Source organism: Stegodyphus dumicola, chromosome 7 (genome assembly GCF_044657685.1).
Source record: "Stegodyphus dumicola isolate Sdum_Otavi_A_Nest chromosome 7, ASM4465768v1".
NCBI classification, from domain to species: Eukaryota; Metazoa; Arthropoda; class Arachnida; order Araneae; family Eresidae; genus Stegodyphus; species Stegodyphus dumicola.
Genome location: NC_140774.1, coordinates 186,032,169 through 186,049,446, shown reverse-complemented (window position 1 = coordinate 186,049,446; position 17,278 = coordinate 186,032,169). Strand labels below are relative to the sequence as shown.

General features: G+C 28.2%; 1 protein-coding gene across 1 annotated transcript in view; it reads left to right on the top strand.

The window, feature by feature from the left end:
* LOC118204882 (TATA box-binding protein-like 1) overlaps positions 1-16,336 on the top strand; it is a 46,108-nt gene extending 29,772 nt beyond the window's left edge. Inside the window, exons 4-5 of the mRNA XM_085821161.1 lie at positions 2,078-2,172; positions 5,344-16,336. Of these exons, the coding sequence (XP_085677287.1) occupies positions 2,078-2,172; positions 5,344-5,576 (328 nt within the window). The 3' untranslated portion in view covers positions 5,577-16,336. The remainder of the gene's footprint in view (positions 1-2,077; positions 2,173-5,343) is intronic.
* Positions 16,337-17,278: the final 942 nt, after the last annotated feature.

The window sequence follows — 17,278 nt, the reverse complement described above, 5'->3', positions numbered from 1 at the left end:
TTTTTATTTTTCATAACAAATATAAAACTTTCCCAAACATAAGTATCAAAAATAGCAAATTTTGATTTTGAATGTCCCAGCCAGTTTTTGTTATATGCAACTCAAACTTTTTATATTTTTATTATAACAAGACCAGGAACAACAATCTCTCATTACGATAATATGGTGCAAGTCTATCATAATGCCAACACCTTAGGTGTACAAAAAGGAGCTCTTTGTATATACACTACTACATAGTCCGGTTTTTTTATCACATAGTAGGACCCTTTTTGAATTCCTTCTCTGTCAACTTGGCATAATAATCTCTAATCTCATCTTTATCCCCTTGGTGTCTGTGTTGATCCCTCTCTTGGCAAACTGATGAATGTGTTCTAAATGTGCCTTTCAGATCTTCCAGGTACTGCCCAGGTAAAGAAGGTATATCTGACAGTCAGAAGATCAAGTTGCACGGCAGACTAAGATCTTAACCAAAAATTATTTGTGATGGAGAAAATACCTGCTCTCATGAATGGCTCTTTCATATGCTAGAAAGAATAGTGACAGTTTTTGGTCTCAGTCCTGTTGGCTGTGAGATACAGATAGGTGGAACCGGTCTAAGATTGTTCAAATGAATCTCTATCATCTCATCCAGCCATGCCTAAAGGAGTGGTTTCAGTCTTATCCGTTCCAAAAGTATTTCAACTATGATATAGATGTGAAGTTTGTTCCTTAATTAGAATAAATAATAAAAAAGGCAAAGTTTTAGTAGTTTCAAAAACTATGCCTGTACATTATAAATGTGAAAGTTCTGTTAGTAGAATACTTGGAAATTATATTAGAAAATAATGAACAGGTAAAATAATTCAACACTTGTCTGTAATCAGGACAAATTTAGCATCATCCTCTAAATCAATCAGTTTCAAATCCTGCCAAGCCACGCATATGGAATGATTAATTAATGAACATTCATTAATGTTTCTGCCATCCAATGCTTTTTATTTGTGATTCTATATCCAGTAGGCATTTGGAAGTGACATCTGAAATCTCGGTTTGTTGGGAAACAAATCATTTTTTCACACCTTTTCCCTGAATATTATATTCTCCATTCGTAGACTTTATAAAGAGGGGAAAATTTTAAATAAAGTTCTGTTGGTCCAGAAGTCCAGATATTGGATCATTTTGAATATTGGACACCCAGATTTTGTACTGTACTGACTTCTTTTCTTTGAATCAGTGACACCATTGATTCTAAGATAACTTAATTTTCATAGATGTTTACTCAAGAAAAACAATTATTTGTTTAACATAATTTTCACAGATGTTTACTCAGGGAAAACAATATTTGTTACAAGAATTAAAGAATTAAGTTTATTATTTTGTAGAAAACTGATTTTAATTCCATTTTTAGTTAATTTTATTTCATGCTGTAAATTTTATAATACATATATGTAATGATGTATAAATATTAATGGCATATAGATATTAATTCATTGTGATTAGCAATATTGGCAGCTGAGACAGATTAAATATTCATTTTTATTTCAATTTACATAGGCAGCCACAAATAATATGGCACTTTTATCATGCCAGTTTCCAGAAAGTTTACATTTTTGATATTGTTGTGATATGAAGAGCATCTTAATGGCATCGGCATGGCAGCATCTTAGCAGCAAGAAAGAAGCAAATTGCATAATTATCAGTTATGATAGCTTTTTAAGAGAAAGGTTTCAGCTCTCGAAATTTTCAGTTCCCAATTACCTATATTGTCATCATTATGTAAAAGTCATATGATATAGATTATCTAGAAATGACGCAGTTCAAAAAAGGTTTATTATAATCAGTTGATATTTTTAGAACAGAAAGAAAAAAGTGGCTATTTTAAGTTATAATTTTGATTTACCCATTTTTATCTTACACACACATACACATGTATATATGTACAGAAAGCGTGAGTAATATTTCCCATTTATTTATCTGCGGTAGCATTAATTATTTTTTCTCAAGCAAATTTATTTTGTTCATGTAAAGCAAATGTATAAAGTTACATGTGTGTGTTTGCATTAAAATGCCATACTGATTCTTTTTCTGTGATCTGCAGCTATGAACCTGAATTACATCCTGGCGCTACATACAAAATTAAAGAGCTTAAAGCAACCCTAAAATTATTTACCACTGGTAGCATAACCATAACAGGTAAAGTATATTGTTATTTTCTAACACAGAATCACTTCTACATATAATTTTTCAATAAAAGAGTAAGAAAGATTTTCCATGTCCTGTTGACATTCTTCATCTTTACCTCTTTTAAATAAAATTGATTTTATTAACATTTCAGTGAGTCTAATCTCCTTTCATTCTGAATGAAACTCAAAAGCTGTCATGCTTTGAAAGCATAAGGAAGGATTACATGTAGGATTGTTATTACTTGACATAATCTAAAAAATGTATTAAAGTTTTTTATATTTTGTCACAAGATATTTAAAGTATAGGGTGGAAAATTCAAGACCATGTCCTTCTCTTTTTCATTGGTTTCAAGCATTATGTATCTACCAAATGTTCAAAAAATAAAACAAAGTGTAATGTTTAGCATCCAGTATTGATGATAATCACAGAGGTTACACATTTACAGGTTACAGTGTTTACACATTTTTAGAACCATTTGGAGCGGTTTATTTAATGTTTAAAATCCAAAGAATATTTTTTTAAATGTTCACTGTCATAGTTTTTTTTTTTTTTTTTTTTTATCCTGGACTTACTGGAGTCTACATTGTGATTACCGTGATGTTAGGAGACTTTGCGAGAATGCATTGAAAAAGTATAAATGCAATACTATAGCAATGTCCATTTTTTTTCAAGGAATGCAGTGATACTTCTCGAAGTATGACTTATTTCTTTGTCTTGATGAAGTTCACTTTGAAAGTCATAGGTATAAAGAATGGAATTTATTCTATAAATATCTGGAGTAAAATTTTCGTGTGAGAATATATGTTGATTTTAAGAATTTTTTCTCACTCTTCCTATTTTTAATTTTCCATTGTAAGAGAATTCTGCAACAATTATAAACCCCTTACTGAAACTTTTTTTGCATACTTGTAATTATGTTTGTCCATTTTTTCTTTTGTTCCCAGCAATAACATAGTTAAATTTCTAAAAAATTATTTGTGCCATATGAAGCTAACTGTTCTTCCAGAATGTTTATCATTTTTAACAATTGTTAATGCATTACATACAATCCATTGACTTAAATTTTCTTCTTTTTCTTAAAATATCTATAGGTATTTTGCATCATTACTCCTGTACTGAGTGAATAGTTGGTTTTTACGGTAATGTGATCTGGTTCACAAGCATTGCTTCAATTCATCTCTAATTTTTTTTTTTTTTTTTTTTTTTTTTCTTCCTAGAAAGAACTTTTGGCTACACTAAACAAACCTTTCTCCAAACAACTATTTCTTCATAGTGCGTACTGTCCCATTTCACTTATTTTATACTTTCCAGAATAGTATGGACCAAGTAGTCGCTGAACACTGGTAGTTCAATCTGAGGTTCGAATCTCGTGAAAGAGCTGGCTGCATGGTTTGCCTCCATGTGGTAACGTGTATAAACCCACTTTCTTTCACGAAGGCATCCCTCCCCTTAGGCAGGTAGCCCTCTAGGTTTTGCCATAATTAAATAAACCAAACAAAGTAGTATGTATAAGTTAAACAAGATTATTTGATTTCTTCAAATACATGAAAGGTTTTTACTATATTGTACTGGCAAAAACTACTATGATTCCATCTTATAATTTCAGTTTAGCTCTGCTAAAGCCAGTAATTGAAAGGGGGTCTGCAAAAAGGATGTTCAGTTGTATCTTATGATAGTTTCAAATCCATACGTCGCAAGAAAAAACATTCCTGAATAGGAGAAATAGAAGTTCTTAATTATATTTTTGTGTAACCACAATAATCATGTAAAAAACATGAAATTCTCTCTTTTTTTTATTTCAACAGTTCTTTTCATCAAAATCTATTTCATTACTTTTAAAAACAATTTTTCATAAAATTTCCCAAATCTGAAATTTGTCCTCTCCTTATATATAGCATGATTTGTCGATCCACAAGATGTTCTTCCCATCGTTCTGATATACTCTGCCATAATTTTTTCACAACTGTTGATAGCCAAGCAGCATTTCATTCACTGATCATTGTTTATATATTGTACTTTGCCAACAGAAACCAAATGCAAATATCTGTCATATTGTCATATGAATGGCAGAAGAGTCTGGCATAGCTTCCTAAAGCTGTATGAATCTATGTAGTTACAATATTTCTAACTAGACCTACTAGTTTAATTACACTCTTGGGAGGTATCAGCGGTTTTAATCTGCCAATTTTTCTTGCTTCCCAGGTCGGGGTTAAAGTTTTAACATTTCCATTTAATTAATATATCGCTTTTTGTTGCATGTGGTATTTATTTTGCCAAAAATCTTGCAGATAGAATGACCTGTTTAATGGGAAGCAATTATCATGCTGCACGAAAGTTTATCAGCTGATACTTTGTGTTCATTTTGAGAGCATTATCTAACATATACATCTTGTGTTAGCTTGATTCTGTTTCAATATGTGTGTGGTCATCAGTGGAATTATGTTATATACTAGTAACCTTTTTGTTCTTCTCTGTTATATTCTACGTATACTCTCGATTATCCGGGCGATTGCTGATGAAGCAGGTTATGGATAATTGAAAAACATATAATCTAAACTGTCAATTTTTATGTATATTGTTTATGTTTGTTTCTTAAAAAATGATATATGCAGAACAAATTGTACGATGTAATCATTGAAATTAAACCTAAAGATATAATTCAGCAGATTTTCAAGCATATTCTAATTTGCATTTTTTTTTTTTTTTTTTTTTAAATCTATCTCATATAATATTGAGTGTGCTTGCATGATATCACAAACAGATTATCCGCACCCAGATAATTGAGACTACACTTTATTTTGATAATAAAAAACACGTAGTATAATAATAACATTATTAACAGTACTATTACTTAAATAAACTTGTGGTGATTTTCATATATTTTCTTATTGTATTGTTAAAATCTTGTGTTAGCTTGATTCTGTTTCAGTATGTGTGTGGTTATCAGTGGAATTATGTTATATACTAGTAACCTTTTTGTTCTTCTCTGTTATATTCTGTGTTCCCCTTTCTAAATTAAACTTCTTATTTCCAACAGCAAATTTCATAATCCTGTTTTAGTGTTTTTTTACAAAAGTAAATGCTTTAATTTTTTGCAACATTTAAAATCCAGGGTTATATAAAAAATGAATTTTAATTCTGCTTCATTTTATTAATTCTCTGTCATTTTCTATTACCTAGCTCCCAGTGTGGATAATGTGAGACTAGCTGTTGAACATATCTATCCGTTGGTGTATGAATTCAAGACACAGAAACCGCCTTCAAAAAATAAACTATCAATACCATATGCTATACGAGATCCATATACGAGAGTAAAAATTGAAGACTTTGATGAAGATTTTGAAGATCTGTCTGATCAAGAAAATATAAGTGACTTACATGATTTACCAGACAGTGATGGAAGCTGGGATTAATAATATTTTAGTAGTTCCTAGACTAGTCTGGTCACAAAGAAGGTTTTTAGGAACTTAAGCATCAGAACATCAGTCTTTTTCTAATCTTTAAGGTGTCCTGATAGAATAAATATTAAAATAAAACCCTAATTTCCTTTTTGTTTTTTGGGTTTGCAATGCAGTGGATAAAATTGTGTGCTGTTAAAAGGTAGCCCAAACAATTTCTGTGATCATTTTCTTTTCATAACTGCCATTACTAGCATGTAGGTAATAAACTATGTGTTGTTTTTATCATGATTACTAGTTAGCAAGGAAATAAATGTGTCATTTTTTTTAGCTCTTAAATAGTAAAAATTTCTCAAAAATGAAATATTATGTATGCATATATTCACACTTATACTTACATAGTCCTTTCATCCTTTAGTGTAAAAATATTTCAGTAAATGAGTCTGCCTCTTGTTTTCATTTTTCTCACATTTTATTTTAATAGTTTTCAGATTTATTTATTAAAGTGTGAAATACGTGTAATACATTTTTTCTGTTATTACTTAATATGATTTCATTGCTAGTCATCTTTATGAAAAGCTCTCAGCTTGAAATCTTAGTTATGAAAGATATCAAGCTATAATTTGTAAAACCAAGGTTTCATAAATGTTTTTAATTCCTGACTGTAAAGAGAGATGAAAAGAGCTTCTGTCTGTAATGCAAATTATTTACTCTTTCATTTTAAATCCATCACCTGTTAGTTGATTAACAATGTATAATAATATAATATGTAATTCAAATAACACTGAATAAATTTCAGCTTTGTAATAGGATTTGAAATAACTGATAATCAAAATAGTTTACTTTGGCTTTTGTGATTTTAATAAAGATCATAAACATTGTTTGCAAATGATCATTATATTCATATTTCTAATATGAATTACTCTTTAAATCTTTTTATCATAGATTCAATAGCATTGCTATATTTTTAGTCCAAAATGTGCTTTTATATCAATTTAGAATAAAACTTAAGGGGTAAAAAATGTATTGTTTGTTTTCTGTGCCGAAAACTTAATGGAGAACTTAAACTATTCAGAATAAAACTTAATGGCAAAAATATATTGTTGATTTTCCCCCTTATTATTTTTTTATATTATAATATTTATTTAAGAACATGTCAGACTTTTAGTTACAACTGATATCTCAATTCATAGATGCCATGTCAGACTTTTAGTTACAACTGATATCTCAATTCATAGATGCCACCTAGTAAAATATATTGTTTCCAAAATGGATATCTAATTTTTATTTAAATTTCTGTGAAGTTAAATAATATGGATTAAAAACTTCTTGAACAATTCCATACTTGCTTCAGCTGCATTAAACTAGACCAGTTTCAAGTTCTGCTCCAATCTCATGTAAAATACTTGTCTCCCTCCCCCATTTTGGAAATTATGAAATGTGTCTTCAGTAAATTTTATGTGCTGAAAATTATATATGTATGCATATTTGATTTTCAGCATGTAATCAACATAATATTTTGGGGAGGGCCCAGTTATGTGATTCTTCAATTATTTATTTTGAAGTTGAATATGAAAAAATTTTCTTTCTGCTTACTACAAATGTTTTTCATTTTCTATCTGAAATTGCAAAAATTGAACTGTATATTTCCTCTTAAAATAAAATCAACAAATTTTATTGAACACAGAATTTCTTCGTTATTACTGTGTTGTTTAATTTGTAAACTATGCACTCTTTTTTTTTAATTCTACTTTTTAAATATGAATATTGCCTACCTTATGAACGAACTGCGTTCTGAACAACCATTTGTAGCATGAATTTGTTTGTAAAATCTTACTAGGATCACTATGCAAATCTTACAATGTTCATGTGATAAGAGCTATAAATATTATCAGATAAATACAATACGTTATTAAAAAAACTAAAGGATTACTGTATTATGTACTATATACCTTGAATTGCTATTTTTTGTGTTATGTGTGAATGGGGGGGAGGATGAGGCCAGCGAATCTTTATGTGGATGACGATGAGAAGACTCATCGACAAGTAAAGAGGGCATTTCTGATAACCAGAATAGATGATTCAGTAAAGCAGATTTTCAAAATGTGTTCTTTCTTAAGAAAATACATGTCTAAACTTCTCTGAACAGGTCTTCTTTTTCCTTCTTTGTAAATAAAATGGTAACACTTCATTGTGCACTTTTTTTCCTTTGTGACATTTCGAATTTTCTTTTCGACTCTAAATAAATTTCACTCTTTGAGGATAGGTTTGTTCGTATGTGTCATAAATTTACTTTCCACCATATTTTATTTTTATATATCTAGCATTGTTGAAATAATTTTAATTTTCTTTTTCATATGGCAGATTTTATTGTCAGCTATTCTGATCCATGATCCATTCTGTTATACGAAAAGTTATTTTCAGTTACTCTTTAAACTTGCTTGGTTTAATCCCTTCCAAGATATCCATTTCATGTTGTATAAATACTAGTAATTATATTTTAAGAACCCATTGGACTTTGGGAAAGGGTGCTTCAGTGCTTTATATATGAATAATATTAAATGAATTAGAACATAAGATTTTTGTCAGGATCACCAAACTTAAATGATATTAAATATGCAAGATACAAATTTCTGTCATTGATAGTCTAACTTAAATACATTATAAAATTATCAGACCGAGTTTTTATTTTAAAGCGGTGTAACACTCTAGATCGAAAATTTTATCTTATCTACATCATTTCCTCTTTTTCTTAATGTTTTTATCTGATATTGGTATTGCAATTTAATTTTAAATTATTTGGTTTTAGAATAAGTTCAAAATTTGGCTGCTTAAGGTATTTATGTTATGCTACAGATTATCTTAAAATTAAAATAACACTTTTTGCATTGATATTTTGTCAAACAGCTATAAAGTGATGGGGAATATGATCCTGCTTGTATACAAAACTGTTTGATAATGAGTAGTAAACTAATATGTTTAATACAAAAATTAAGCAAAATTCCCTCTTTTCACAGAGGCTGGTTTTTAGTCCTTATAACATTACCCAAAAATAGAATAATTATATGTAATTTTCAAAAAGTTGTTTTAACTTATCATTAATTATAACCTATTTTTAAATTTAAATTCATTCTGATTTTTCATATTAAAAAAATGGAATCACTTAGATATTTAACTGTTATGCTGAGTTTTTAAACAACAGTCCCCCCCCCAATTGAGACAACCTATGAATTATTAAGGTGGAGCAAAATTTGAAATTTCTGTTTACAAAGCTGATTTTTATTTGTATTTTTGAACTATTTTATTATAAGTTTTTTCATCAAAAGAAAAAATAGTTAGCATCTGATTAAAAATTATTTTTGTTTTATTGTTTTAAAATAGCCAATCTTTCAATTCTAAGCAAAAAGTTAATTGCAAATAATGTATAATTAAGTTTATATGTGGATTGAATAATTTCATTAATACTGATTAGTTGAGATGGCCAGGTTTTTACTGTACTGTAAAATTTGGTTTAACTCATTGTAAAACTGATTGCAAACATAATATAGCTTGGTATTAATGTAAAGAAATAAAATTTGATCCAGATCTTTATAATCCAAAATAACAGTACAGTATTCTTGCGCATAACAATACAACATATTTATTGAAGCTAATTTATGCTTATTTATTTTTTCATAAGAAAACTGCTGGTTATTAATAGTATTTCATAAAAATTTTATATCATGGTAATTATATCTTAAAGCAGTGCATCTTTATCATGAAAATGAATTGTACAAAATTTTAATGACTTTTTTTTTTTTTTTTTTTTTTTTTTTTTTTTTTTTTTGTATACTCTAGCAGTTAAGGCCTTTCCTCTTATGAATTCCTCCCACCTTTACCTGATTTTCAGGTTGTTATGTTGTATTTTGCGGTTAATGGCAAAGGTTTGTTTTTAAAAAACTATAATTTGTTATGTCGTGTATTTTAATGTATCTGTTCATCTTGGTTTACTTATTTTGTTAGGGTGCATGATTTTGTTCTTTGTTATTTTTATGTATGGTAGACTATGTATGCAATGCTTTTTCTCAATTTTTTTTTATTTGCGTCTGAAAGATGTTTCTGAGTCTTGATTTTATGAATGATAATTTTACACTAAGTATTTTAATAATAAGTTTTTAACTTAAAAATAATGTGTCATTCCAATACATCATTAAAGGAAATCAAAATTATTAAATGCTTTTAGTGGAACCATGGTATGTTCAATAGTGAATAAAAAAATGCGTGTAAAATAATAAATGACAATTTAGCAAATATATGATGAAAAGGAATATTGTGTTTTACATTCCTGTTTTTGGAATATCAGGAGGAAACATATGTTTCACATGTATGGAATCAAGTTTTTTTAAGAGATTTAAAAAACTTTATTGTGATAGTTTTTTAAATCTTAAAGTTATTTATTGTTGTCCTGTTAGTCAAACTACATATGATATATATATATATAATATACAAGTAAGTGCATTCCATATCACATGTGCTTTTATTTCTTAATTTATTAACCTAAATTATGCTAAGGAGTTTTTCAGTTAGTTGTAATAATGTTGTGTTTTTTTCTGGTTTATAACTTTGGGGAATCAATGACAGTTGCTTTTGTTGCTATTCCTGAATCCATTAAATTCTTTAAAAGCATTTATAGACAAGGTTTGCTTAATGTATGATTTGTATGTTTGTAATGATCTCTTACTTTTTTATGTGATCAGTTTTGAATTTCACTATAAAATACATCAAAATCAAATTATGTGCACTCACAAAGTGTCTTAAAAATTATTATTATATGCTAGCTTTTGACAATCATAAATATCCGGTCCAAATATTTCGTGACTCAATAATACTGTATTTCATTTCTTTTACTGGATTTTTACCATAATTAATCTGGAACTTAAATGTTTTTCCTTCATTTTGTTCTACACATCCAACATTTATTTTAATATATGATGTTCTTTTCTAATTTTGTATGAGGGAAGAAAAATTAAAGAGTTATTCTATATTAGTTTGTGAAGCACCTTTATGAAAAACATTTTTTGTTAAATTATTCTGCGATATGAGTTAAGATATTTATAATGCGTATCCAAGTTATTTTTAATTTTTAACATTGCATTTATCACTTAAATAAAAATATATTACTGGAGACTTCCCAAATTCATGTAATAAATGTGCACTTGAAAAAGAATTTTATATTTAAAGGGCTCCCCACCCCATTTAAAATTCAGGTGTAAAACTTTTCGAATTTCCTGAAATGTACATATAGTAACATTTTTAAGATGTTAAAATATTGAGGTATTTAAATCTAATTATTGAAAACATATCAAAATATTTTTAATTTCCTTAATAATTATCAGTACTCTGAATAATTAAAGAATCTATAGGGTAATTTTTTAGGCATTTAAAAAAAGGAATTTTACATCTTAATTTTCTGAAGTTTAAGAATAATGTATGTTCTGGGTAAATTATCTTTCCCCTCCCTTCTTGTTCCCCTCCTCCTAAATTGCTGTCCAGCTTGAACTTTCATGGGGAAGCAGCAGATATCTTAGTAATATTTTACTATAGACCATTTGTTGTGAAGCTTTTGTGAAATCATCTTGATCGCTGCATAAATTCTGTAGCATTAGTCTTCCATTTATACACCAACATAGCATATACATGATACTTAACAAAATGTTGCTTGAAAAATATCAGATAAAATTTGATTTTCGATCTAGGACACAGTAAAAGGAATGCTACGCCTCTTCCAATCCATTCTCTTGCAAAATAGTAGTAAGAAATGAGCAGACATTACTGGAAAAGTGAGAGGAAATTTGATAGCTGAAGCTTAGCACATATATCTAACATCTCCAGTTATGTTTGTTTAGCAATTCTGGCCTTCGTAAAATAGAGGGAATTATGATTTTATTTGTCTTTTTTATAAAAATTTTAAAGGTACAGTTACATTGGAACATATCTCTTATCATTAAATGATGTGGTCCCCTCCCTTTCATTTTATAACTGAGTAGGTCATCCTGAATTTACATTTAAAAATTGGTTTAAGTATGTTTAAACTTGTAGATTAGACATGTATCATGTCTGTTCATTGCAGTGAATAGTCAAGAACTAATATTGAATAGTAGATGCTGAAATGCGTGCATATTTGTCCTCTTATTACCTCATATTTTCTGAATAATTGTTATGATTTTAAATAGATTTATACTGCTTTGAGTTTATTATTCATTGTCCTCATAGTTGTTATGCACCTTTTAAGATTTTGTCACATTCAAAGTATTAAAAATGAAATATAATTCTTACTAGTATTCAAATTATTTGTTTGCATTTGAGAATATTCTTAATCAATAAAAATCTATAGTTATGTATCTTGTATCGTGTAGTTGTGTCTTATCCTCACTGTGTGGTATATTTTATGTATAATACAAGAATTTTTAATTAAAACTGTGATGTGTGATGCTTAATTTATCAGGTATCTTAGGTTTGTTGCATATTTAAAGTTTTTTATGAGCAATGCATGATTGTTTTTAATGTTGGTAATTGATAATTGTTATCTTTTATTTCTTACTGTATATTATACATAGTTATTTATTAGGCATCATTTGTGCTTAAAAATAGAAAACTAATGTTTCTTTGCATTTGTTTCTGTCTATTGACGAAAGTGCAATGATGTATTATTCCCTCTGGAAAATATACTATTTCTGCAATGGTAAATTGCATATCAGTTTCTAATTTCCAATGGAGAATCCTGAAAATGAAATGTTATAAAATTGAATGCTAAACTTGATTTCTGATATGAAATCTGTTTTACAGAAATATATATGTTTAAATCTATGGATAAAAGTGACAATTATTACTATTTTTTAAATTATATAATAATAATAAAGATAAAAAAGTTAGGTAATATTAGTAAAATTTAGAAATATGGCTTAATTAGGCAAAAATTAGGCAAAGGTAATAATTAAATAAAACAAAAGTAATATTTAAAATTTAAAAAACAGCATAAAAATATGTATAGTAAATTGAGACATTCATATGGTTATTTGAAGGTAATGAAAATATAGTTCACAAATACAGCTGTCAACATTTTCACTTATAGAATGCAAACTAATCAGCATCAGGAATGTAATTCCAGTCCAACTGGCTAATTGCAATAAAGGCAAAATTAGAAATATTGATGTAGGAACACTGAGACGTAGAAATGCAGAAATTCTGATGGCGAAGCACATAGATGGCATATTAAAAAGGAAGAATTCTGATTTCATAGTATGCTAATGTGTTGAGTTTATAATATCTAAGGAACTTGTCAATCAAGGTGGATTAAATTCCATCTTTATTTAAATTGCCACAATTCACTTGGCACTCTAATCATTACTATTTCCAGAACATGTACATTTTTTATACTGTTGCAATAGGGAGAAAGCGCAGCGAAATTGCATTCAAGCAGCAGACAGAGAGGCTAGTATTTATCCAACAAGGAAGGTTTTTGTTTAGGTTAGAAAAGTTTCAGTTGTCAAAATTTCGAGTTCAAAGTTTTGAATAAGGTACATCATCAGCTCTATGCAACCTCTGTGGCATAGATTATTCTACAAATGATGCAGTCCAGAAATATTATTACTTTTTTTTTTTTTTTTTTTTATTTTTTTTTAGAATAAAGAGAAAATAATCAAATTTAAATCGAGGAATTAACAGGCTGTTACTAAATTAAATTATAAAGCTGATTTCTTGAACTAAAATTTCTAATATTGAGTGCAGCTCATTCAGAGGCCATACTACTAAATATTTATTTTAGCAAATTAATTTTTCTGTTTCTCTCCCAGAAAAAAATGAAGTATTAATAAGCATACAAATGCCCTGAATAAATTTTAGAACGGTTTGATAGAAATAGCCCAATATCTTTCTAGTATATTTATTGCCTTTCATAACTGTTAAGAGATCGTTGAAACAACGTACATTTTATAACTTTACAGTTTGGCTTGAGTATTTTACTTTTAATTTTTGTATTTTAAACTTAACTGATGGAGAGAGAAAATCATTTTAATGGAGTGGTGGTTTTACTCTTCATATTTGAAAATTTAGTTAGCAGTGTCAGCTCTTTCTGCTGATATTAATCCAAGAATTAAGTTTCTTAAAAGCTGCATCATACTTAATTTTAATTTTAAAAGGAAAATTGCAAAAGATTTCTTGGGAGCCCCTATCCCCAAAGTTTATTCAATTGATTTTTGACTACTAACTAAAATAAAAAGTTGCTCACCTTCAACTGAATCTCTCTATTGTTGATTATACAATGTATATTATCTATGTTATTATTAACACATAACAGTAAAAAAAAAAAAATCTGCGGTAAGTCTGTTTATTAGAAAGTTCTTGATGAAAGGAGTGTTAAGGAATTATTGTGGAAATTTCACTAGTCCAAGCACCAAGAATTACTTACTGATGATTCATGCTTCAGAAATCTTTAAGATGCTACTAAGGCTTCAAAATATTAGTTTTTAGGTTTCCCTGTTTAGGGCTGGTACTTTTGTTTGTTAACAATTCTAACTGCATGAATACTTGCAAATAATAAAACTGTAGTAGTTAAAGTGATCATGTTTCCATTTGCAGTACAAAGAGCGCTGTTCGCTGTAGCGATGTTGCGAATTTTATATTAACATTCCTGTAAAGTTTTCAGTCATTTGTAATGGTCATCAGTAATTAATTCTTTGTGTTTAGACTTGCATATAAATTTTAAAATGTGTGAAGTTTTAAAGTTGGTCCTAACATGACCTGATTAAACATCCTTTGTGAATTTAAAATTGAATGCTGTTTAAATAAGCCTTTAAGTTAATTATATGTGGTATATGTATATTTTATATTAGTAAATAATATCTGAAATCATATATCAACCACAGATTATTAATGTATAGCATTATTAATGTAACCACAGATATAATGATTATCTCATATTTATATGATGATTTGGATTCTTTACCAATATAAAAAAAAAAATTGCAGCATTAAATATTTGCAGTGTGTTATTTACCAGAGGGTATCATTTGGTATTAGCTTAACCATTGAGTTTAGTGTTTAATTGTGCTGATATAATTATCTCTGGCTTTTTTGTTGTAATTAGCTGCAAATATTCTAACTATGCATTTTTTTATTTTTATTGTATTTGTAACACTGTATTGAAATTTAATTGTGTATTTAAATTATTGTATGTCGCTTATTTCCTATTTAAACATTTTATTGGCTGTGTTTCATGCATTTTTATTAGTTTATATGTTAAAGAATGTTTTGCAATGAAGTTGTGAAAGTTTGCTTAATGAGTGAATAAAAATATCTCAAGGCATCTTAAAAACTGAAAATACTTTTAGGAGGAAACAGAAGTTTCAAAGTAATTTTATTTTACTGAATGCAAGGTTGGGAGTGTTTCCATAATCATCCAGAAACTTAAAGTTTTTTTTTTTTTTTTTTTTTTTTTTTTTTTTTAGCACAAACTATTTAAGATGAATTTTATATTTATTATTAGGTAAAATGAAATATAATTCCTCCTAAAATTAAGCATAATGCCCCCCCCCCATTTTCTTGTGGATAATATTAAAAGCAAATTTAGTTTGTACAAAATTAATTAAAATGTAGAATTAAAAAAAAGAAGAAAAGCAAAACAGTTTTAAAAATTTTTTTATGATTCTTTTTGTTTTTTCTGATATGTGTATGAAATTCTATAAAGTTATTTCTATTATTCATTATTTACTTTAGTAATCATTAGTTCATAAGAGGGAACAGAAGTTTGCATTAAGAATAGTCTCATAGTTGTCCCTTCTCCCAAAAGAAGGATTTAATGGTTTGGGAACAATGAGTATGAAATAATTTAAGATAAATAACTTATGAATATATGGGTTTGGGGAAGTTATAGTATGGAAGCCACTCTCCTCCACCAACAATCCCAAATCATTTTGCTCTTTAGGTTGCTATTAGTCCATGTTGCTGTTTAGTCTTGAATCATTGTCTCAACATCAAACAGTTTTTAGTATTTGTGTATGTGTTGCAGGAATAGGATTGTTATTTTCTTGGGGAAATAAATGTTGAGTTTCTTAACTGTAAATATTTTAAATAAAGCAGATATCTGGCAGGTGGCTCAAAATTTTTTTCAATGTTGTTGTTACAAAATTCTGTCACAGAAGTTTTACAGCTGATGTATATGACAAATTTTTATGGAGGAAAAATATTTTTTGAATATGAATGGTAAGAATGAACTAGTTAATTAAAAATGATTTCATATTTTTTAGATTATAAGTGTCATATATTTAAAGGGTTAAACTTATCCCAGGAAACTTTATTTAACAATTTAATGATTGTTAAACATTTATCATCATCCTTGTTTCTTGTCTGATTTAATCATGACTGTTCTTTAGTACCTGCATTTCATTTCCAGTCAGCCATGTAATTTTCGGGTCAGAATTATATTGTTTTGTGTAATACATTCTTGATTACCTTTAGTGCAATCTATTCAAATTTAGATCTCCATTGTGGTGTACAATTATCATTATTGTGTCGTATCCTACAGTTTCATTTTTAGCAACAGGAATCTTAAATTTTCTGTTCTGTGTAGCTGTGTACAAAGTTATACAGTTTTAATATTTGCCCTGTATACTGCCATGATAATTAGCAATTGCTCATTGCATTTCGTATGTTCCATGGATTTGTGTGTCGCAGTGTTTTTGTAATGTGCTTCTGTTATTGAGAAAAAAATGTTAGAAATAAAAATAGTGAAATAAATATTTCGTTTGTTGTATTTGTTATTTAAATTATGATCACCATTTTACAATGAAATGCAAATTAAACATAACTTAGTACAAAAAGGAGTGTTTTTTTTTTTTTTTAATCTCTTTTTTGATTTTCCCCCATCTATTTATTAAAAAGAAAAGGAAAAGTCTTATTTTATTAGCATTATTTTAAATTGCTTTTTGAAAATTTTTTGCTACTTTTATTTTTTGAATATTTATCTCTTCATATACAGAATGTAGACACTAAAGTTCGGCCACAAATTGTATAATTTGTAAATTTAAAAAATCGTTCATTGTTTAACACAGAAAGCAAATTTTCAATTGAGAAATACTGCTTTTATCCATGTAAATTAAGCAGTATCCGAAATTCTCTTAATAGTCAACATATTTGCTGCCAGAGAAGGAAGAAATTCAAGTTCCAGTTGGAGTACACAGTAAGAATGAACATACAAGAAACTTTAAAGGAAATTATAATAAGAGGTTTAATTATAGTCACATATTTGCAAACATCAAGGTTTTACTAATTTGAAGCATTGACTTCACTACAAGAAAGTGAATGATAACTATTTCATCAGTTTTGAATATTTTAATGGTAAGAATAATCAAATGGATGCTAACCAATCCTATTATTAAATATGTGTTACTAAATGTTTTGTTGCAATGACAAAAATGTCGCCCATATGATATAGTGATTTATGATGCTAACTGCTTCATTCGAATCCCAGAAGGGATAGAGTATGTGTGCAAGAGGGCACTCAAAATGCACAGCGAGACAAAATTCTTTTGAGGGGTGTGGGAGACCTCCGAAATCTCTAAGAATTCCGAATTGGGCGGAACCTTAACACTTAGCTAAGCATAACAGTACCTTCACCCTTGGTACTATAGAGGAACTGTCCTAACTTATACCTGTATCTATAATAATTGAACAAATTATAG